The following is a 22,683-nucleotide window of genomic DNA, read 5'->3' as shown; positions in this document are numbered from 1 at the left end:
CAGGGAGCCAGGTATATAATCAACAAGCCCACTTGCACCCCTTGCCCCCACTTCACAAGGAGGGACTCCACGCCGTCTATCTGAGGCACAGTGGTCTCCCTAGGACAAAGGCTCTCCCTTATGATGACCGCTACCCCCCCGCCCCTACCCCGGGTCCTCGGCCGATGAAATGCCTGAAAACCCGGCGGGCAGATGTCAAAACAGTTTTAGTTGCAGAATTTCCACTGCTACTTTAGCATATAATAAAGCAAAGCCTCACATCTCATTAAACTATTTTGTAATCATCCATGGAAAGCATAAAAGTTTACATGCACAATTTTATTATATTAGTGCATTTTTTCAACATGTTTCTTTAATTGGAATTATAGGAAGCAAGCTACATTTAATACTATCTTAACAAATAACTTTATAAGAATAAGACATTAAAAATTACATCACGTACTCCATTATTTTTTTTTTCAAATTTTACTACTTCTGGCCAGTTAAAAAATATATTTTAGATATCTATAGTGTGTGTAAAATTAAGATGATATGCTTCTTCAATTTGTTTACTAAATGTAAATCAAATACCAATTACTATAATTTTATCCAGAAAACCCACATCATTATACCAATGGCTAAACAGGTAATTCATGGAAAATAAAAAAACACTGGAAGTGTGTCCATGTACTTGTGTGGAAAATATGTAAATTAATATTTTCCTTAAGAAAATGCATAATGCTAAGCAAAATGTCAGACAGAGGTTCAAAATTGGAAGTCCGTATTTTCCTAAAAATAAGACCTGATCTTATATTTCTCTTGCCTCCAAAAAGAGGCACCAGGTCTTATTTTGGGGGTGATGTCTTACCTGCTTACATTAGGACTGCCGCAGCCAGGCCTCCCATGCCCCGACACCTGTTGTGCCACTGCCTCGTGGCAAGCCGCGTGGCTCGTCACGCCGATGCCGCCACTCGCAGGAGGCCGCACATTGGGCTGATCACACTGGTACTGCCGTTCTTGACAGAAGGCCATGCGGCACATCGTGCCGATCACACTGGTGCCGCAAGTGAAGAACTCAGGCAGCGGTGCAACAGGTGTCAGGGCCTGGGTGGACTGGCTGCAGCGATCTTAAGGTAAGCCGGTGCAGGTAAGTGGGGCAGATCCACCCCCCACCCCAGCTTGATTTTTATGCATGTGCCTCGCCCCAAAACTAGGGCTTATTTTTGGGGTAGGGCTTATATTGGGCGCATGTGTAAAAATCAAGCTAGGTCTTATTTTGGGGATAGATCTTATTTTCGGGAAAACACGGTATCAGAGACAGTATAAGTGCATTTCACAAGATACTGTACTGTGATTTCTACAGAGAAATGTGGCTTGCTTCTTTGGGCAGGAGATAACAGACTGCAACATGATTTATTTCACTATTTTATCTGAAGTCCCTGGATTATAGTACTCCTTTCCATATAAATCCTACTGTAAATATAAACTGACTGAACAAAAAGATCCTAATGAAAAGCATTATCTTGAGAAAAATATTCAGGGAGTGATTACTTTAGAGAACATAGCACTCGATCTTATATATTAATGCTAAATATAAATATTTAATATTTGTAACATAAACACAATGTATAGTGTCTATGTAGCTGAAGAGAAAAGGTTTAATTTCCAATGATACAAACATGATTCCATCAAATTTGGAATCTACTAATCCAAAAGAAAGACAATTCTGAGTCAGTGTCACCAGTCTAATAAAGGGATTTTATATTTGATATTCACAACAACAGTTCAGACATTTCACTTGTTTCACCTATGAGAGATGAGAAGTAATCAAGCTTACCTTGCTGGTAATCTTCCTCCTCCTCTTCCTCCTCCTCCTCCTCTTCTTCCTCCTCACCTGGAGGCATAAAACTATAATCTATACCCTCATGTACCCACCCTTTCTCTATGAATAAGCCAGGAACTTCATCGGAAAAGAGCCAATACCTAAAATAAAGAGATCATATTAGATATGAGGGAGCAAAGCAGTTCAGTTTTCTACATCCAACCCTTAGAAACTGGATCAATTGCTATGCCAGTAAACATTCCTGGTTGCTCAGATAAAAGCAGAAAGCAAGGTTTAACTATGTAAAGCTCTCAATGAGAAAAAAATAGGAGGACTTCAAATGTCCTGTACTACAGCAGCTAAGACACTGAGCTGGTTGAAGGCAATGGGACAAAAATCAAACTCACACTTCAACCATAGAAACTCTGCTCTCACATCAATGTATGCTAGAGGGTCCTTATTGAAGGGTAAAATGGTGGCGCAAGTGCTACTTTGAGCTCTTGAGGAAAAGTGGGGCATAAGTCTGCTATATTCATGTGTAGCAATAATAAGTAATAGACAGCTGAAATGCAGCTGAAATGTAACAAGAGAGTTTGCAGTAGTGACTCAGGAATAAAATAAGCAGGAAATGCGAGAAAAAGTAGAAGCATGAGGGAAATGGGGCAACAGGGAAGTGAAGTAATTAGGCACCTTGCCTTGATAGTTGAGAGAGAATAAGATTCCCTAAGACTTCCTGAACAGTAAGGTAAGAAAGAAATAGAGTTATAGAGAATGATACAGTATGGTGGAGATATCCGAGCAGACAGGCTCTGTGCATTAAGATGCAGCAATTTGTGCCCTATAATTATGATTACATTTGAGTAAATCAGGCCCTCGCCTAGTGTTAAGAAAAGTGATAGAAGGCCAATAATCAACATGAGGAAGGACTCATTTAAAACCAGCATCTTCAGTTAAGTCCTGATATAGGGTACTTTTCCACAGTCCTCATCACCCACAAAGATATTCCTTCTTTCCTACCTGTTGTGATTACGGTCTGTGCCTATTGGTGTCCTGCGCATGACCAGCTTTGCTTTGGCAATACCATCTTGAAAGGCTTTTTCTGCTGCAGCTTTATGCTTGCGACTTCTTTCCTCCTCTGCTTCTTTTTCAAGTTTTACTAGCACAGCAGCAGAAAAGAATGTATTAATTCCCAACAGCATTAAACTGGTTTAATTCTTTTTAAAACTGGGTACTTAGTTCCAACTGTTGCAGTGTCCCTGCCGTCACATGATTATCATTTCTGACATTCCCTACTGGCTTCCCATAAGCAAAATCAATGGGCAGCCAGAAGGAAGTCAGAAGTTGGAAACAAGTGAGGTCCTCACTTAACAATGGTAACTGGGGACTGCCAGAACTGTTGTCATAATTCAGTGCAGTCATGTGATATCATGCTTTATGACCAGTTCTGGTTCCAACTGCCACTGTTTAAGTTAAGGACTATCCGTAAGCAGAGCAAATATAAAATTTCTCATATTCTGGTATTAAAAACATACTATCTTTCCTAGGAATTCATTTACACATTTATTTGCCAGATATCCACTAAGATACCAACCTATGCAACTGCAAGTGCAAATTTTCCCCAGATGAGTAGCTGTAATACAAGGGCAATTCAGAAATAAACCTCCATTTGGTTATCAATGACAGACACTCGCAGATATAGAACTTTTATTATACACATTGGAAAACTACAACATTACATTACTTTTCGACATGATCGCCATTCAAATTGAGGCACTTGTCATAACATCTTACAAGGTTTGAAATTCCTTAGTAGTAGTTGCTCGGCGCCAAATCTGGGCTATGGGGGGAGGGTGATCAAAAACATCCCAACAGAACTGCTTCAAAAGTTCTTGGTGCGTCTAGCAGTGTGCGGGCGAGCATTATCGTGAACCAACACCACATAGGAAGTGGTGCCATAGAAAATTCCGCCAAATGTGAAGATGCCAAAGGAGTATTGCTAGTGAAGTTCATGGAGCATGGTTCGACCATCAATTCAGAAGTCTACTGTGAAACATTACGAAAACTCAAAGACGAGCCATCCATAACAAGCGTCGAGGCATGCTGACTTCTGGTGTGATGTTGGTTCACGATAATGCTCGCCCGCACACTGCTAGACGTCTACTACTAAGGAATTTCAAACCTTGTAAGACGTTATGACAAGTGCCTCAATTTGAATGGCGATCATGTCGAAAAGTAATGTAATGTTTTCTAATGTGTATAATAAAACTTCTGTATCTGCGAGTGTCTGTCATTGATAACCACAGAGGTTTATTTCCGAATTGCCCTTGTATTTATACTGAAGAAAAAAACCCCAAAGGCTCCCTCAAATTGCTATTGATTCCCAGTGATTAAATAGAAGCTCCTGGCAAAAATGCAGACCTGCCAATACCTTGGGATTTTCACAGGCTACTCTAGCTAGGGATTTCCAGGTAGTCTCCCATCTAGCTAGCAGTTGCAATCTGCTCAGGATTTGAGTTTAGCAACTGCTAAAGAAATTAGCAAAAGATAGCATCAGACTACGCAACACTCCATTCTTTCAATATTTTCAGAGAGACTACTCTTCTGAATTGAAATGGATTGATAGCCCGCATAACATCGATAACCAAACTAATTGTTAACTCTATGTTATTCCTGGCCCAGATAGCTTTTATGGACCAAGATAAATATCTGAATAAATAGTTCAGATGTTCCTGTTCCTCTATCAAATTTAGCACAGATATGGACAAAGGCAAAAGCAGCAGATATGTTTATCTGTTAGCAAGCATCCTTTCTCTACAGCAGGTTGGAGATTTGAGTCCTACAACTGGCAGTTATAGATGCCAGTAGCCCAATGCAAACTTTAAACTCTCTCATCACAACAAAAAAGCTGCTCTTTTAATTACCTCGCATTTCTATTTCCTGCTGCTCTTTCTCTTTCTTGGCCTGAATTGCCATAAGCCTCCTGCTTTTGACTGTGCTGATCATGTCTTCTTGTTCTATATCCATACGTTGCTCTGATTTGACTGTTTTCTCTGGTTCCCCTTTCTTTTTTTCTCCCTTCCCCAAACCATTTTCCTCTTTGCCATTCTCTCTGTTTTTGGCCACCATCTCTTTCCGTTTTTGCTTTTCTGCCCTCTTCTTATCATTCTCCTCTTTCAGCACTGCCAGCCGCTCCTTCCACAATTCAGCTGACATCTGCTGCTTTGCTTCCACGTGATCCTGTACTGAATACGTCATCAAAATCCGATGGCAAAGAGCTGTGAGGATTTGCAGTTTCTCCTCGGGGGTCAGCTCAAAGAACTCTGATACCTCCAATTTCTCCAGGAATTCATCCTGTACTTCATTGTCTTCAAAAGCTGCCAAGTCTTTGTTCTCTTCTGCGTTCTCGGAAGCTTCACTTTCCTCCTGTATATCTGACTTGCGCAGACAAAGACGAACTAATTCAGAAGCAGAGTGCAAAGTGAGGGGAATCTCAGACAGTTTCATCCCTAGCTCCAAATAGTCTTCTGCAATTTCATCTTGCAGCAAAGTCTGGAGAAGAATGACCAAAATTCTGTTCAAGTACAGAAAACCCCCCTTTTCAGCACAAAGAGCTTCCATAAGAGAAACAGCAGTGATGGGATATTGAGCATCTGGAAGCAGCAGCCCTGAGTAACAACTCAGAAATTCCACAACCATAGCCACATCCCCAAAGAGGGTATTAGGGAGTCCTTCTGGAGTATCCACCAGCTTAAATGTGGGCAAGTTGTTGTCTTTGATATCCTGGTCCTCATATCGCTTCTGCTTCTCTAGCCTCTCCATCATTTCCTTTTCCCGACGTTCTTTGGCTTTCTCCCTCAGCTTCTCTTTCAGCTTCTCACGTTTCTTCTTCATGTATTCTTTGCGTTGATCCTCTGTCATGGAAGCCCAGTTTTTCCGGTGCTCTAGTAGTTCGTAACGCTTTTGCACTATGCCTCTCAGCTCCTCAGGAAGACGAGCACGATCCTCACTGGACAGCAACCGAGCAGTTTTTGAAATTATGCAGGACAGGGCACTCTTCTTGTCCTCGCGGTCTTTGTTCTCTCTATAATAAGCAATCAGGTGAAGTGCAGCAGGTGGAAGATGTTTCGGAGGTTTATTGGAAGACTTGGGGCTTCCAGTTGAGTTTCTTGGTGCTCTTGGTACTTTAGAAGTACCTTTTGTCATGTCTAGAAGTGTCATCTGTTTCATTTTCATCTTGGAATCTTTTTTGGGAGATCTAGATTTTCCAGATTTCTGCCCATTCAGCACTTTTTTATTTTTCTGTTTCGGATCCAGTGATTTCCCAAGCCTCTTCTTGTTGAAAGTGCCAAGTTTTCCAGGTGCCATAATATTCATCATCTCCTCCAGCTCTTCTGTAGACAATTTGGGGGGTTTGGAGTTCTTGATTTTCAGCGGGCAGTCCACAATTGATTTATTTAAATGGACACTGCACCAAAGTGAAGGATTCAGCCCATGTCCTGTGGAAGAACCATCTGATTTGGGCTTCTTAGGTTTCCTATCAGGTGATGAAGTGCTCTTCCTCTTTGTTGAAGGATTGAGAGTCAAATACTGGAATCAAAGCAATGCAAAATGTAAATTATCTGCATTTAAAACTGAACATGGATTTTGCTTGCACTAGGGAGAATCTACCCCAAATGTGCATAAGCCAAAATACAAAATAAACAGAGAGCTCTTAACTGACTACAGCATATACCTTCTCTATAAACATTCAATAGCAAAGAAAGTCTAGTAGTGCTCCAACTGTTTCAGATGGAAGGCCCTTTGAAATGTTTTATCAAAAGTCCTTTAAATGTTTGTACATCCTAGTATCTATTCTTACAAAATTTAAATATGAATTGTTAAATGACATTTTCAGAAATTTCTACAATCTGAGGCAACCCAACAATACTGCCATCTTTGATAAAATATTGAGAAGGCTAGATATCAAACCCGGCTTCCCAAAAACCAAACAAAACTAAGCATGTTTATTAGCTATAGAGTGTTTGATGTCAATTGGGGAAAAAAAGCCCCAAAGGTGACTAGAGTGAATGGAAGGATCATTCGATCTTGCCAAAGAAGTTGGGCGTCCCACTTATTTTAAATACTAAGGAGAATGGTCCATTCTACAGCAAGACATCCAGGCAGTACTCAAGGCTTGTGGGTTGCTGCAAAATTCAGACAGGGTTTGCTGTTGAATCAGATCATTTAGAGGGCATCTCTATAGAAAGAGGAAAATTAAGATTTCTGAATTATGAGCTTGATTTCTGTCCTGCAAGAATATGGCCACACAAAAACCTCAAACATGGAGGTCATTAAGACATAATGTACCCAAGTTCCCTACCTTCCTGTCTTAAAACGTTTACTTTAAAATTATGTGGGAAATATACATATTGCAAAATATATCAGGTACCAGCAATATTTTTAATTCCCAGAATACTTTAAGACTTCATAGTCTTAAAAAGAAAAATGGGAAACTGTTATCTACTACATACTTTATTCTGAAAAATATCCTAACACCCAGCACAAAGTCAAGGATGGAAGGAATATCTGTGAGCTAAAGGTGATGGGTTGCAAGAAATGTGAATGATCCTTGCTTTTCCTTTAATTTTTTCCCTTTTCCTGCTTTGGTTTGTGGTTCAGGAAACTAGGATATTTAGTAATGGTTGGAAGATTAAAATAAATGTCAGAGAGATGTGAATTTTCAAAATATAAGCTCAACAAAATAGCTGAAACTTTGATTTCCATCTCTATGTTGAATTTAAGCTTTCTTGAACAAGTTAACTTTGTCTTCCCTGTTTCAACTGTTGGATATATAGGTAGTCCTCGACTTACGACCATTCAATTAATGACTGTTCAAAGTTACAATACTGTACGATCAAAATTCAGGTGTTGGGCAACCAACATGTATTTACAACAGTTGCAGCATTCCAAAGTCATGTGATCACTGTTTGCAACTTTCCCAGGGGGCTTTCAACAAACAAGTCAATGGGGGATGCCAGATTCATTTAACGATCTCAGCAAAAAGTTCATAAATTCATTTAATGATTGCATTGCTTAGCAATGCAAATTGCAGCCCAAATTGTGACTGTTAAGTCGAGGACTACCTGTATCTATATAGGAGTCATTAGACAATGGACAAGTGCCTAACCCCACATCCTAACCAATTCTGGCATAACATATTCTTTAAATTCCAAATGTGTTCATCAACAAGGTTAAGCATCCCAGGATAAGACAATGAATATATATTTCAAAATCGTTATTTCAGCGCCTGATGACAAACAAGGGCATGCTCCTCCGAAAACAGGCAGAAGGAACCAAATTTCACTTTGATACTGCCTTATTTTCAATACAGGCCTAAGAATAAGTAAGTACCCATGTGAAAATAACTCCTATTTTTCATCATCACACAACTCTGACAAATCTTGTCTTATTTCTCACTTTGTGTGGGTCAAGCAAGAAGTCACTGAACTTGCTGGGAAGGGAATACTTCTTCACCAACTCATCTTCAACTACCCAGGGAGCATTCTCGCCTGTTCCAGCGCGAAGTGCATTATGACGAATGAAATAACGCAGAATCTCTTTGTTTGGTGGCCGTTCTGTTCGAATCAGGCTGTCTGCTGGCACATTGTTAATGATCTTGAAAGATAAAAAACAAATGTTTCAGACAGGGTTTTTAAACTGATGGTACAGAAACAATAAATAAGTAGTAGTTTAGAGAGGACACAGGTAAGTCGCTGAAAGTTTAACACTTATCTTAAATGATACATATATTGTAACAATAGAAAGTTTATAAGCATATAGATATACTAACTATATGTATACTGTATACGTGTATGTACACACAAACACAAAACTATACTTAAATATAGTTGTTTATAATAGTTAACTGCTTCTTAAAACGTTAAGACAGTATTGGCTAACAGGCAAATCTACTCACCTTATCTTCATTCTGCAACTTGACATCATATTTGTGTGGTAAGAATTTTGGAGGAACCCATTTCCTTTCGTCTTTTTTCAGAGAAGTAGGAAGCTTCCGAGGAGATCGCCGTGCCCGGTCACCTGCCCAATGAAGAAAGAAAGCAAAAATATTAGTTCTGTATAACAGTTTTATATATACAGTATGCCTGTACCACTGTGTTTTAGAAAAAACTTTCACTAATGCTGCTGTAAATGCAAATGTTATTAATACAATAGATCAGGGGTCCCCAACCTCTGGGCCGTGGCCCACTAGTGAACCGTGAGTGATTTGCAACCGGGCCATTGAAATGGTGAGCAAGCATGCAGCTCCCTAAATGGAGCTGCGCGCGCTTGTCAGCCATTTGCCCAGAACCATCCCCTCCCCTCCATCAGTCCACAAAGCCAGAAAATTGGGGGAACTCTGCGTTAGATCATTAAACTCTGGTGTGAAAGTGTATTCTGTGTATGCCCTTAAGCGATATTGACACTTAGCCCGGAGACACTGTACGTTTAAAAATCTTTTCTACAGGACAAACATTTCAAATTTTGAGTTCAGATAGAGTGCTGGATAAAACATTGTCTTTTATCTTCAGAATTCAAACCAAGCACTTTTTCTGCTTTGTGCATAACTCTAAACAGATAAATTTATGGCTTATCATAAACACAGTTGACCATAAAAAGTACATGCTTAATACCAAGTAGTAAGTAACAAGTATGTAATGCTGCTTGATCAGCACACCTTAAAATTATTTATCAGATTTTTGCCCTGTCATTATTTTATAAGTAACCCAAGGCAGAGAACATATCTATTGTGACAACAGTAATTCTCCCCAGATCAAGATTGCTTTTAGTAGTTATCAATTGGCCATGCATGCAATTTGGCAGTTTACTCCTAAATAAGACTTAAAGCTGGTTCCTTTCATTTCAGTCCATGGCTTACTTACTCAGACTCTCTCTTCTGTTGTCATCTTCTTTCAATGCTGGCTCCTTTTGATTTTCCTGTACAACCTGGCTGGTATTTTCTTTGTCACTGGATGGGGAATCACAGGCAGCATCTGTTTTCTTCTCAGTAGTCTCCTCTTCTGCTACTTTCTCCAATGGATGTATTTTTACCACCTTGACACGTAGTATTTTCTCTTTTCCAACCTGAAAAAGAAAGAAGCAAATTAGAACTAGGTAGAGAATTATTTCCCACATTCAGTAATAATTAATGAAATGATTACTGGGAAGTGGGAATGTCATGTCTGAAGGTAGCAACACCAAGCTTTGCACGTAGCAACCTTAACACATAGCTGCACTTTCGGGCTTAAGAGACCTTAGATCAGGGGTGTCAAACTGCTGGCCTGCGGATCGGTTTCATCATACCGAAGCCGCACCCACCCCATTGCCCGGCAATGCAAAAAGAGTTGCGACACGTTGTGTGACGTGGTGAGTTTGACACCCGTGCCTTAGGTGATATGACTGATTATGTACAGTAATAAGAGAAACCCTTTGAACTATTCCTAATCCTTCAGTAATTTGACTTTCAATGTGTTCACAGTTTCATCTAGGTTATATTCATAGATTTCAAAGAAATCCTGCTAAGCAATACACAAAAGAGTGTGCTAGGTATATCCCCACACACTGAGTCAGTATTAACCATCTTTATTGGAAAAAAAATATGAATTCCTAGGATAAGTTTAGTCCAATGAAAATCAGATGTCAATTTGATGGGTCTTCAATATCGGTTGTCACCAATGGAGCCTGCCTGTAATGACACAGTTTAATGAAGTGAAACATCTCTTTTTCATCAAGAGATCTGTATGTATCTCATAAAATAATCCCATGATGATTATGAAGCTGGAAAGAGCTGAAAAATGAGAAAAGTAGTAATAATTGGAAGAAAGTGGCAATTTTAAGGGGATTAAACCTATGCAAGCTTAAGGCATCCATTTTAACCCTTAAATGTGTCACCTGTAAAACGTGCTAAAATGTTTGCCTCAGGATTCTAAGAGACTTTATAGACCACAAAAGGATGCTTATAGTTCTAAGGCAAGACTACTCACAGGTTCATCTAATACTTATCCCATCAAGAACTCACCATACCCTTTAAAAAAAAAATCAAGACCATCACGTCTAATACTTTCAACCATTTCTGGAAATCAGCTATGTTAGGGATAGCCACTACCACATTTCTGATGTGGTATTGTTATCTCCATAACTGTTTCTGAGAGATGAATTTATATCTGATCCTTACCTCAAAATCACACTCTTCATCAACAGCAAATTTTGTCATAATCTCCAGCCAGGAAGTGTCCACCAGTTTTTCTAAAGAGATCGTATTATGGTGAACCATTTCCAGAACAAGCTTTTCGTACCAGACTGGAAATTCCTCTTTTAAACTGAAAAGATAAAAAGAAAATGGATGTAGCATAATTATGATAAAATAGCAACTTAAAGAATCAACTTCAACTAGAGAAATTGCAACATTCAAGAGACAACAGAAACTGCTACTATGACCTGCCTACCAATATAATTCTATCAATAACCTTATCTTAATCCCCCTTTACTTAAAAGCGGTTAGTTAGTATTTAGGCATATCTCTAATTTGAGTTAATAGCTCTTAGGAAATTGTGTATTATTGAACTTAATTAAGCAAGTATGACCCTCAGTACTGACTATATAAGGATAGAACATTGCACTGTTGGAAAATTGGGAGGATGGAAGTTGGATACATATTTCTGCACATTGGCAAAATGATAGACAGATCAGAATGGTGAAACAAAATCTGTTTACTAACAGTGAGAGCCAGTTTGATCTAGATTAGAAACCAGAACATCATAAATTCTAGTTAGACATGCAAGTCAACAGGATGACTTTAGGTCAGTCACTTTCTCTCAGTGCAATCATCTCACAGGGTTGCTGTTTTAGGGTAAACAAAGAGGAGGAGGTGGTATAAGATATGGTCACCACTTTGAATTACTTCTGATCCATCTTTACAACTGCAAATATGTGAATACAGATAATAAGGCCGTCCCGTGTTTGATTTTTTTTTACATAATTATTGAGAGGGGCAACATTCCTACTACAAACCAGCAATATGACTTGTATTCAACATGTTATCAAAACACACTAATAATTTTTGCCTGAAACCCTGATTCTTAATGGAAAAATGCCTTAAATATACAACTGTAGTATACTAAAAATGCACGGGTTAACAGGAATGAAAGATTCACTGTCAGAAAGTTTTTGGACTTATATACATATAATAGATTACATTCTGTATTTGGATGCAGGACATCTATATTTGTTGTCAATTGTGCTATTTAATTAGACCAGAATTTTTTGAGAAAGGCCAGTGAGAACTGCAACATACACTGTGTAATGAGAAAAAAAATGTCACAGAGAGTCAGGCAATACCCAATCAGAAATATTTTCTTTAGACTTTAGATATTCTTGCTTATGTAGCTGAAGAAAAGTTTTCTTTTTTCTTGAGACATGACTCATTCCAAGTATTTTTCACAGGAAGCTCACTATTTGTCAAATATTCCCCCCCCCATATCTGTCTCTAAAAGCAAAACCATTTGATATGGCTACTTACAGCTCAGCAACTTCCTGTTCTTCTTCCCAGGCTTCTTTGTGTGTCAGTTGACTACTCCCGGTACTTTTGCAGGTCCATATTCGCTGGTTATATTTCTCTAGCCGTGCTTCATACTCTCTGAAGGAGCAACAACTCAGGAAAATAAGGTGCACTTAGTTTTTAAACTATTGGATTAAATCAGCATTTTTTTGTCATTTACACCTAGACCCATGAACACATTATGATAAAGTTACTAAATCAAAGTTTGATCATGATTAATATTTTAACATCTGAATATTTTAACTATAATCCTTGGATTTGGCATCATACATTGTTCTCTCCTTAGTACTATTTTTTTGCTTCATAATATAAAAAGGGCTGCACATATAGTACTGCTGTTCATCTTATTTATATTCACGTTTATGAAGGCAGGATTTCATCATTATGAGAAAACACACCCTCAGTAGCATGAATTGTGTATTTTAATATGTATTTACATTATTTTCTAATACATTTTAAAATACATTTCGTATTCCAATAAAACACTGTCCCAAATCAGACACCATAGTCAAACAATCTTTTAAATTAGAAGCGATCAACTTTTCAGAAAATGGAATCATATTAGTTGCAAACAGCTACACTTTGTCCAGTACTACAGAGGAAAGCAATTTTTGCCTCATCTCCTCCCTGCATTACACAGAATTTTAAAGTTGCTTAGGTAAAGTACACTTATTGTAATCACCCACCATCACTGGCAATATGATTTGGGAACGCTAAATAATATATAATTGAGAGTATATTGGTTAAATCATCAGGCTAAAAACTGGGCGACTGCGTTCTAGTCCCACCTTAAGCACAAAGCCAACCGCGTGATCTTGGGCCAATCACTCTCTTTCAGCCTCAGGATGCAGGCAATAGCAAACCACTTCCCAAATCTTGCCAAGAAAACTATAGGGACTAATCCAAGCAATTGCCAGGACCACTGATATGCAGGAAAAAAGGGGGGGAAATGTAGTCACAGCTAGCAGGTTGTTTCCCATCCAGTTCACACCACAGAATGTTCTGTTTTTTAATTACTTATTTTCTTCCTAGCTTTTAATTATTTGGTCATTTAATCATAAAGGTATTTAAATCGTTGTTGGCCATCAAAAAAAATTGAAACCATATTTTAATGGATATTTCCAACTGTACTTTGAAATTAAACAGTAGTAGCCACAGTAATTCCAATTTGGGCATCACAAAAAACTATAATTACCTTAAATTTGGAAATGAAAAATCTTAATACGTAATAGAAACTGAAAAAAGGAATACTATGAATCTATGTTTTTATTATCACGTTGGAGCAATGCTTATGTGTAACTATACATATAAACAGTCACAGAATTCAGTAGTTCTGAAAAATGTATTTAATAAGAACTGTTTTGGGATAAATTTAATTAAAATTTTACTATGTGCTAAGCACCAGCCAAATTATCAAAATATACAGCATATATAGTATAATTGTATTCCTATCAAATAAACAGATTAGTCCATCCTTAGCTGAATTTCCTAATCAATTCTATAAGCAAACACCTCTACTGTGATTTGCTAGAGAGTGTAAGTGTGTGTGTGTGTGAGAGAGAGAGAGGGGGGAGAGAGAGAGAGAGAGAGAGAGAGAGAGAGAGAGAGAGAGAGAGAGAGAGAGAGAGAAAAGTTGGCACAAATAGCCCAGGTTTTCCATTCTATGAATTTGAAATATGGTTCACCTGACAAGATATTGTTCCCCTTAAAGCAGGCGTGCCCAATCCACAGCTCACAGGCCTCAGGCAGCTCTGGACAGCTAATATAGGTAGTCCTCAACTTATGACCAAAATAACCCCAAAATTTCCATCACTAACCAAGATAGTTGTTAACTTTCCACCTATCTGCAAAATATCAATCTTCAATCAACTTTTCATTACTAGATTTCTAAATTTTCCTGACAGTCTTACAAATAACCCAGTCCTGTGCAGTGAATGGCTTTATAGATAACAATCACTACTGGAAGCAAAGTAGCACAGGTGAACCGAGGTGTGCCCCTAGCTGCTAATACAGTACCTCTGCATTCTAGACCACCTGAGGCTTCTGAATACCATTCAAAGGCAGCTCCACATAGAGTCTGTTGCAATAATCCACTTGGGAGGTGATCAAGACATGACTGACCATGAACAGTGTCTTCCAATCCAAAAAAGGATGCAACTTTTGCATAAGCTACAAATGTGCAAAAGCCCTCCTGCTTATGGCTGCCACCCGCTCTTCAAATCAGAACTTCAAGTCAAGAACCCCAATTGTACACTGATTCTACATGGGATAGTGCAACAGCCTCCAGATGCCAAGGAAAGATATTAGCACTGCTTGGTTGGCCTGAAGCAGTTGTATAACCAAGTTTTATCAACCTAGAACTAAGAAGAAATTTCCTCAGTTAGAACAATTAACCAGTGGAACAACTTGCCTCCAGAAGTTGTGAATGCTTTAAGAAGAGATTGGACAACTATTTGTCTGAAATGGTATAGGGTTTTCTGCTTGAGCAGGGGGTTGGACTAGAAGACCTCCAATGTATCTTCCAACTCTGTTATTCTATTCTATTCTATTCTATTCTGTTCTGTTCTATTCTATTTCACTTTTCCATCACAGTAAGCATTTAATGACAAAGACTGCTGACAGTTAACAATTCCAATAACATTTCTAAATGACCAAATACTGTCATCTTTTGCCTTTGTAGTCCTGAGGAGTAAATCCTGACACCTAACTAAATTATGATCAGTTACAATTGAGGACATTGAGGATATAACAGAACTAATTACCAAAAACTGGATTATGGTAAATTGTGAACTCAAATTTAAGCGAAGTGTCAAGAGGTTTCTCTTGTTCCCAAGCTTACTTTCTGTCTTTTTCAGGCAGGTGGAATTTAAACATATTTCAGAGTAGCATCTGTGCTGTATCCAATACCATACAATATCTATTAACTACCGTAGATTGCAATCAGAAAATCAGATAAATTATGCAAGTCCATTTTCTATACCACTGAATCTCTAAGGGTAACATATTTATCACAATATTATAAGTAGATTCGCTTTAAAAAACGCCTGGTGATCAGAAATGAGTCAAGGCTGTTCTGACAGATGGGGTAGAGGGAGAAAAGGTTTTGTTAAGAGGAAGAGGCTCTCTTGGGTACAAGACAAAGAGGAAACGCTGAAGGGAAAAACAAAGCATTATCCTTTGAGGACACTACGGTAAATGTAATTGCTTAGGCCTACACAAAAACTAGCTCTTTGGATTTTTTAAACAATAAAATATAAATTAATTTGCACAGAAATACCAGCAGTCTCAGTCCTTAAAATAAAGCAGTCTGAGATAAATTTTAAAAGGAAAGAAACTAGTATCCACTAGACCAGGGATCTCCAACCTGTGGGCTACAGCCTACTACCGGGCTGTGGCCTGCTGACCACCAGCCCGCAGGACAGGCTGGCAAAGGTGCACTCACCCCCCCACTTGTACTAGCGCTGTCACTATGAAAATGGGGCTCCATGCAATGAAAACAAGGCAGCCCTAGCAAGTGTCATACAGGCGCTAGCACTGCCCTGTCTGTGTCGAGCATTCGCAGCCCCATTTGTGCATGTGTGCAAAATGCTTCCCCCTCTCTTTCCCTCTGGTCTGCCAACTGAGAAAGATTGGAGACCTCTGCACTAGACCTAATAAAAGAGATATTTCAAGTGCAGTCCACCTCTTTAACTATGTCACTTACTTACAGATCATGAATATCTTCACCAGTCTACCATGTACAAAATGAGGTAAATACCAAAAGTACTATCATTCCCAGTCGCATATTAAAATGCTTCCTTGCTAATCAATTTTTTCTCCAGAAAAGTTGCCAAATGATGTGCTTTGATGCAAACTTTCTAACCATTAAAAGTCTTGAGTATTCAGGGTAAACCTATTTTAAAAGCATTGCAAAAAATTGTCAGAAAGGTACTTATTCAAGTAAGTACAAGTCAAGTTTCTGCAAACAAACACTGTAAACAAACTGTTTGCAAACTTTGTAAACTGGACTATGCCAATGCCCAGCTCTTTACTTCTTCATTCTCCCTCAGCCAGGTACTTGAATACAGGGTTGAAAAATACAATGGAACATCAACAACACAGGTCTTCCTTAGGCATCACAAAATACAGCAAAGTTATACTAACAGCTGAAGTGACCATATAGAACAACATTGCTTAGAAAACATACTACAGTATCACTTCATTTAGTTCTAAACAAACTTCTATTTAACCTTTAATCACATGCTACAATGAACACGGAATATGAAAGCAGCACTAACCTTCCCTTATCATCCAGAACTTCTAAAATATAGAAATGCAAACCTTTGGAAATTCGGTGCAAGAAGACTATTTTATCATCCGGGTTAAATTGCTGTGTAGAGCCATGAAAGACAGGGACATCAATGCCTGCCGTGATGGTTAAGTTAATTTACAAACGTTAACTCATCACAAAATATTAACAAGAACTATAATCATTCTCGAAATGTCTTTCAATCAAGCTTACTACTTGAAAATTCTAGGTTTTAATTATGGAAAGATAATTTTCTGGTAAGCCCACACAGGTAAGACAAATTAGCAATAAACATAGTAAACGTTTCTGTCCTATTTGGCCCATTTGGTCAATTTAATGTTAACATACTAGAAAGTTGTCAATAGAGGCACTGTGGTGATGAACCTTGAGCCTTTACTCGAATGATTCCGAGACAGATCCTGTCTAGAGCAGTGTTTCTCAACCTTGACAATTTTAAGGCATGTGGACTTCAACTCCCAGAATTCCACAGCCAGCAATGCTGGCTGTGGAATTCTGGGAGTTGAAGTCCACATGCCTTAAAATTGTCAAGGTTGAGAAACACTGGTCTAGAGTAACATGCTACTTTTAGCAACCATTAAGAGGCATCTAACAAAACAGTCTTGCCCGACTGAAGACCAACACGCCTACCTAATTGTTTCCTGCAGGGGCCAGCCCAATGCCTCCCGAGACAACAAGCTCTACTACCCGAAAGTGAAAATCTTCCTCTGGTATCCACCCTCCTCTCAAGCTCGCCTTCAAAGTTAACTGCTCCTGAGCAGCAGCAGCAGCATCCAGTCCAAACTTAGGCAGCTAACGAGAGTAACTTAGAACCTTTTCGGACAAAAAAGGTCTTCCCTCTTTCTTCCCAATTCGACAGTTATTGACATTCACAGATAACTCCTCTGCCGGCCCCGCTGCACTCTCAACCTAGGGAGCGAAGTCGTCCTCCTGTCCTGCCCTGCTCCATCTTGCGGTCCGAGAAGAAAAAAGATGCCCAGAAGGGGGAGGGGAAAATAAAGAGAAAAAGGGAACAAAGAGACCGGGAGTCAAGAAAGCAAAACGAAGGCCCTTCAACTGCCCTAACGTTTCCGATTCGACTTAAGTCGCCGAGACAGAGAAGAAAAGAGAGCAACAACTCCTTCGCTGCCTCTCGCCCATCCCCCACTGCACTCTGACTGGAAAACAAAAGTCCCCTCCCCCTCCCCCACCCTCCGCGCATAGTTCTCGCCACCCGTCCAAATCGGATACTCGCTGGAGCGGAAGGCCTCCTGCGTGTGGGCAATGACGAAGCGCTCTCCCGGCGGCTCCCCCGGCGGCAGCGGCTTAGCCAGCGGAAAAGGCTTGCGGCCCAGTAGCGGCGCCATCACTGAGACGAGGGAGAAGTCGGTCCAGGAGCAGCGCTGGAAAAATGGCGGGAGAATCCCCTCCTTGCTTCCTCGCAGGAGCGCGGGAGGGCGAAGCCGGCAAGCCCCTCAGCCTCTTTCGCTCACCACCCCCCCCTCCCTTCTTCACGCTCTCTGTGCGCGCGCAAATCACACCCCCCCCCTCCGATATATGTATATATTTTTAACACCGCCCACTTTTTCGGTCCCCGTGTCTTCCCGCGCGCGGTGATTGGTTCAATGCTGAACATCGCACAATTTCATTGGCTAGCAGGGGCGACAATCAAATCAGAGGTGTTTTGTTTTTAAGGTAGGTTGCGCCGCGCGCGGGCAAGAAATAGAAAGGTCGCGTTATGTAAGCGCAAGAAAGGAGCGCGGCTTTAAGCATCAGTCCCGCCGCCATCTTTGGTCGCCGTTATTATGTCCCGCCTTCCTTGGCCAATAGGAGCTTATCGCTTCGTCCGGGGAATTGGCGAGAGGGAGAGGGAGGGGAAAGCCCTCTTCGAAGGCTTTTGTCTGGATGCCTGAAGCACAGCCTCGCCTTAAAGGAGCAGCGTCCTTAGAAGTCTTCCCTAGGAATCATGGGGAATAGATCCGATTACTATATTGTTTTCCGCACGCTGGAAGGGGTGGATTCTTCGATGCAAACTCAGTTTGGCTTGTTTTTATTGGTTGAAGCCCCAGATCGCAAACGTTAATTAAAACATAACAATATTTGCAAAGTCTGTGCAGAGCGCTTCAACCCCAAAACCTCATCGTGGTCAGCTATTCAGACGTGTCCCGCCTTTGGCCACTCTATGGATCAGCACTCTCCATACTCCCTTCAGATCCACCATGGTCATCCCGCTGTCATTCTATATAGTGTCCAGCCAACGGGTACTAGGGCGGCTCCTTCTTCTTTTTCCGCCGATCATTTCCAGCACGAATTGGAGTAGGCCATCTTTTTCCAGGGCAGAGTTGTGTTGGCCAACATAGCAGGCTTATACCGTTCACCCCACCACCACTATGGTGAGGTTGTGTTAGGCTTTAGGGGAGACTGGACAGCCATTTGTCTGAAATGGTGTAGGGTTCCTGCCTGAGCAGGGGGTTGGACTCGATCTCCAAGGTCCCTTCCAACTTTATTATTATTATTATTATTATTATTATTATTATTATTATTATTCCCATTTTCACGCTTTAGACTGATGGATTATTTAGAATATGTGGCTTTCTCCCCTCCATGTTTCAAGAAGCGGCTAATCCACTCTTATGTCTCTTTGGTAACCCAGGCCTTGATCATTCCTGATCTTCCATGTTTTATTTGCATAGCTCAATGACTCTTCCAAGTACTTGCAATGTTTTCACAGCACTCCCTTTGTTTAGGATACCATTCAGGGTTCCCTTTCAGAAGTTGTGGGTGCTCCATCCATAAGAAGAGATTGGACAACCATTTGCCTGAAATGGTATAGGGTCTCCTGCTTGAGCAGGGGGTTGGTCTAGAAGGCCTCCAAGGTCCCTTTCCAACTCTGTTATTCTGTTATTTTTGCTCCCTGGTTTTTAGCCTAATGTTAATTGTAAAAATAGAAAGTAACTGTGTAGCTGCATTACAGTACAATCTTCTTCTTCTTGTGCCTTTTGCCAACATTTATGGCACCCACCAGCAATCCTGTCTTATCTTTTATACCAGTGTTTCTCAACCTTGGCAACTTTAAGATTTGTGGACTTCAACTCCCAGAATTCTCCAACCAATTATGCTGACTGGTGAATTCTGGGAGTTGAAGTCCACACATTTTAAAAGTTGCCAAGGTAAGAAAAATTGTTTTATACTTTAATTTTTTAGCAAAGGACAGCAGGCTTTCTCTACTGTAAAACAATTTTACAAGACTGCTTCTAAAACTCATGTAGCACTCAGATTTTTTTTAGAAAATAAAACAGGATGATTGCAAACCAGTGTTTTGTGTATGCAAAAGATCCCTTCTCAAGATGAAAGTAAACTGGGTTGGGGAAGACACAGAGGCTGTAGGGGAGGAGAGGCAAAAAGTAGCCTCCTGTTTGCCTTTTTAATATATTTTGCAAGTATTTTGCGAGTAATTCAATTCCATAGTCAAAAGCCGTGTTACAGTCAAAAACAGTGGGAGCCGTTTAGTGTATTTGCAACATGCTTTCAAAATTCCCATTGTACCTACTTTGCCCCATAAATTGGGGACTGTGCCAAAATCATTGATATTTTGGGATCACATCAGATGACAAACACATGCCACAGCAACCTAATTTATCTGGGGAAAAAGGCAATGCAAATCACATCAGAATTTCCTAATACTTTTCCATTATGCACAATGTTATATCATTTTTGCAGGATTTTCAGGATGATGACTTTAACAATTGGCAAATCAGTTGTAATTGCCAGAGCATTGCATACATGAATTCCTTGATGGAGAGAGAACAGTCTGAAAATTCAAAATATATTTTAAAAATACGCATACTAGCAAATATGTTTTCATGTTGTCAAATTTCACAAAGTTTTGAGTAAGAGAGTCAAATTCTTCAGACATTTAATTATCTCTGGTGTATGCGGCAGCCCTTTTTAAAATGTATTCGTATTTCCAGTAACCTCAGACACCACCAGTGACCTCTTAACCCCAGCTTGAAAACTATAGATATGGCAACTAAATATATCATTCATTCACTCATTCATCCTCTTCTATCTGCATAGGTAACAATAACAATTTAGATATGGATATATTTATTTTATATGCCACATTTTCTCACTAGAAGAGCCCTGAGTAGCTTACAGAAGAACCATAAAAAGTCTTAACTTACATCACCAAAATAAAATCACCCATGCACTGAAAAAATGAAAACAAAATTTCATATTAAAAGCCATTTTTGCTGATTTCTTCCAAAGAAGCCAATGATAAAAGTTTAAATATGCATAAAAGAAATGGAGAAAATAAGTTTAGACTAGGAATTCATTACCATCATCATCATCGTTATCATCATCATCAAATTTGTATGCTGCCTGACTTGGAAATGTGACTTACAACCTGTCTTGCAATCATGTGATCACAATTTGCAACTTCAGATGGCTTCAGACAAGCAAAGTCATTTGGGAAAGCCAGATTTGCTTAATAACTGATGATTTGCTTAGCAACCACAGTAAAAATGGTTGTAAAATTGTTTCTTGTCACATGATGACTCATTTAACAACTGCATGACTTAGCAACTGAAATTCTAGTTGTAATCATAAGTGGAGAAATATTTGTATGCTGTTGTCCATATAGCTGTCATACCACCCTGTACAGTTAGCTCTTGGTGATTCCCCGAATTGAAAATCCAGTTCCACCCACCTTGTTTACCTAGGAAAAGGTCCCATCAATTGCCATACAAAATGTGTATTGAGGCAGTGCTTGTATTATAGTTCCAGGCACTTCATCAAAACAATTATTTTTAACTTCTTTTAAACCAAAGGATTAGAAATACCTATGTGCCGACCACTAGATGGCAGCAAAAGGCCTGCTATGTTGAGGGTGGCTGAATGATCAGAGAAGATTCTCACACATCCCCTCAGGGCCCCCCATCATCTTGGTTTTTAACTTTTAATTTTGCTATTCAGTTTTCCAGTTTTAACTGTTTTTTTCTAGCACTTTAAAACTTTTTAATTGTAAGTCACCCAAAATCACTGTATCAGTGCAATGGGCAGCATAGAAATTTAAAAAATGGGGTAAAATAAAAAGTTGGAGTTTTCTGCCTTTTTTGACTGATATCTTGAGGCAGATTTGTGCAGTCCAGCTACAGGCTTTAGATAAGAGTTTATTTAAGTATTTGTTTCATTTTAATCCCATCACAATCTACCTAATTCTTATCAGCTTACAAATAGAAACACATATCTACACACATCAGCAAAAGTGTGCAGAACACTTTTTGTTAATGTTATTGCAGAGTAAAAGTTCAAGGAAAGCTTTTGGTGTCTGTGGTTGCATTTCTTGTTTCAAAATGCTGTAGCTACTTAATTCTGTTGGTTCCTTTAAAATGCAGCAAATAAAGCACTGCAGAGGCTGGAGATCTAGTTCTTTGCACCCAAAATAACAATGCATAATAATCACAGAGTCCACCAAACACACAAAAAGGGGCAGTTTCACAGCAAATCTGCTGAACCAACTGTGCCCAGCAGATCAATGACCCTAATAGGGTTATTCCAAGGCTCCTCCACCACGTACTCCAGATTGTCTCTGTGAAAGATCTTGAGCCAGGATGAGAGGGCAAACATCACTTCAGTATCAGAATATCTAAAGTTGACCAGGGTGCCTCAGCAATAGATGGGTAATCAGAAGGAAATTAAAAAAAATCAGGTTGCAACGGATGGAAACGGAAGGAAACTAATCAAGGAGAGAAGCAACCTAGAACTAAGGAGAAACTTCCTAACCGTTAGAACAATTAATCAGTGGAACAATCTGCCTCCAGAAGCGGTGAATACTCCAACACTGGAAGTTTTTAAGAAGAGACTGGACAGCCATTTGTCCAAAATGGTATAGGGCTGTGGTGGCGAACCTATGGCATGCGTGCCACAGGTGGCACACAGAGCCCTCTCTGTGGGCACGCGTGCTGTCGCCCCAGTCCTAGGCCTTCAGCTGGGTTTTAT

At 39.7% G+C, this 22,683-nt stretch overlaps 1 protein-coding gene across 2 annotated transcripts in view; it reads right to left on the bottom strand.

Moving 5' to 3' along the window:
* BAZ1B (bromodomain adjacent to zinc finger domain 1B) overlaps positions 1 to 18,180 on the bottom strand; it is a 34,312-nt gene extending 16,132 nt beyond the window's left edge. The window contains exons 1-9 of one of the 2 annotated variants that reach the window (XM_015812817.1): positions 17,932 to 18,180; positions 12,357 to 12,473; positions 11,013 to 11,157; positions 9,721 to 9,922; positions 8,757 to 8,878; positions 8,258 to 8,455; positions 4,723 to 6,388; positions 2,819 to 2,957; positions 1,787 to 1,962 (exon numbers count right to left, since the gene is read on the bottom strand). In XM_015812817.1, the coding sequence (XP_015668303.1) occupies positions 1,787 to 1,962; positions 2,819 to 2,957; positions 4,723 to 6,388; positions 8,258 to 8,455; positions 8,757 to 8,878; positions 9,721 to 9,922; positions 11,013 to 11,157; positions 12,357 to 12,473; positions 17,932 to 18,047 (2,881 nt within the window). In that variant the 5' untranslated portion in view covers positions 18,048 to 18,180. The remainder of the gene's footprint in view (positions 1 to 1,786; positions 1,963 to 2,818; positions 2,958 to 4,722; positions 6,389 to 8,257; positions 8,456 to 8,756; positions 8,879 to 9,720; positions 9,923 to 11,012; positions 11,158 to 12,356; positions 12,474 to 17,931) is intronic. The other variant, XM_015812816.1, reaches the window with a different exon arrangement.
* Between the last annotated feature and the right edge of the window lie 4,503 nt (positions 18,181 to 22,683).

This window comes from Protobothrops mucrosquamatus, unplaced genomic scaffold (genome assembly GCF_001527695.2).
Source record: "Protobothrops mucrosquamatus isolate PMUCROS unplaced genomic scaffold, P.Mucros_1.0 scaffold112, whole genome shotgun sequence".
NCBI lineage: Eukaryota > Metazoa > Chordata > Lepidosauria > Squamata > Viperidae > Protobothrops > Protobothrops mucrosquamatus.
The sequence above is the reverse complement of the archived record's forward strand: the minus strand, read 5'-3'. Positions and strand labels throughout refer to the sequence as shown.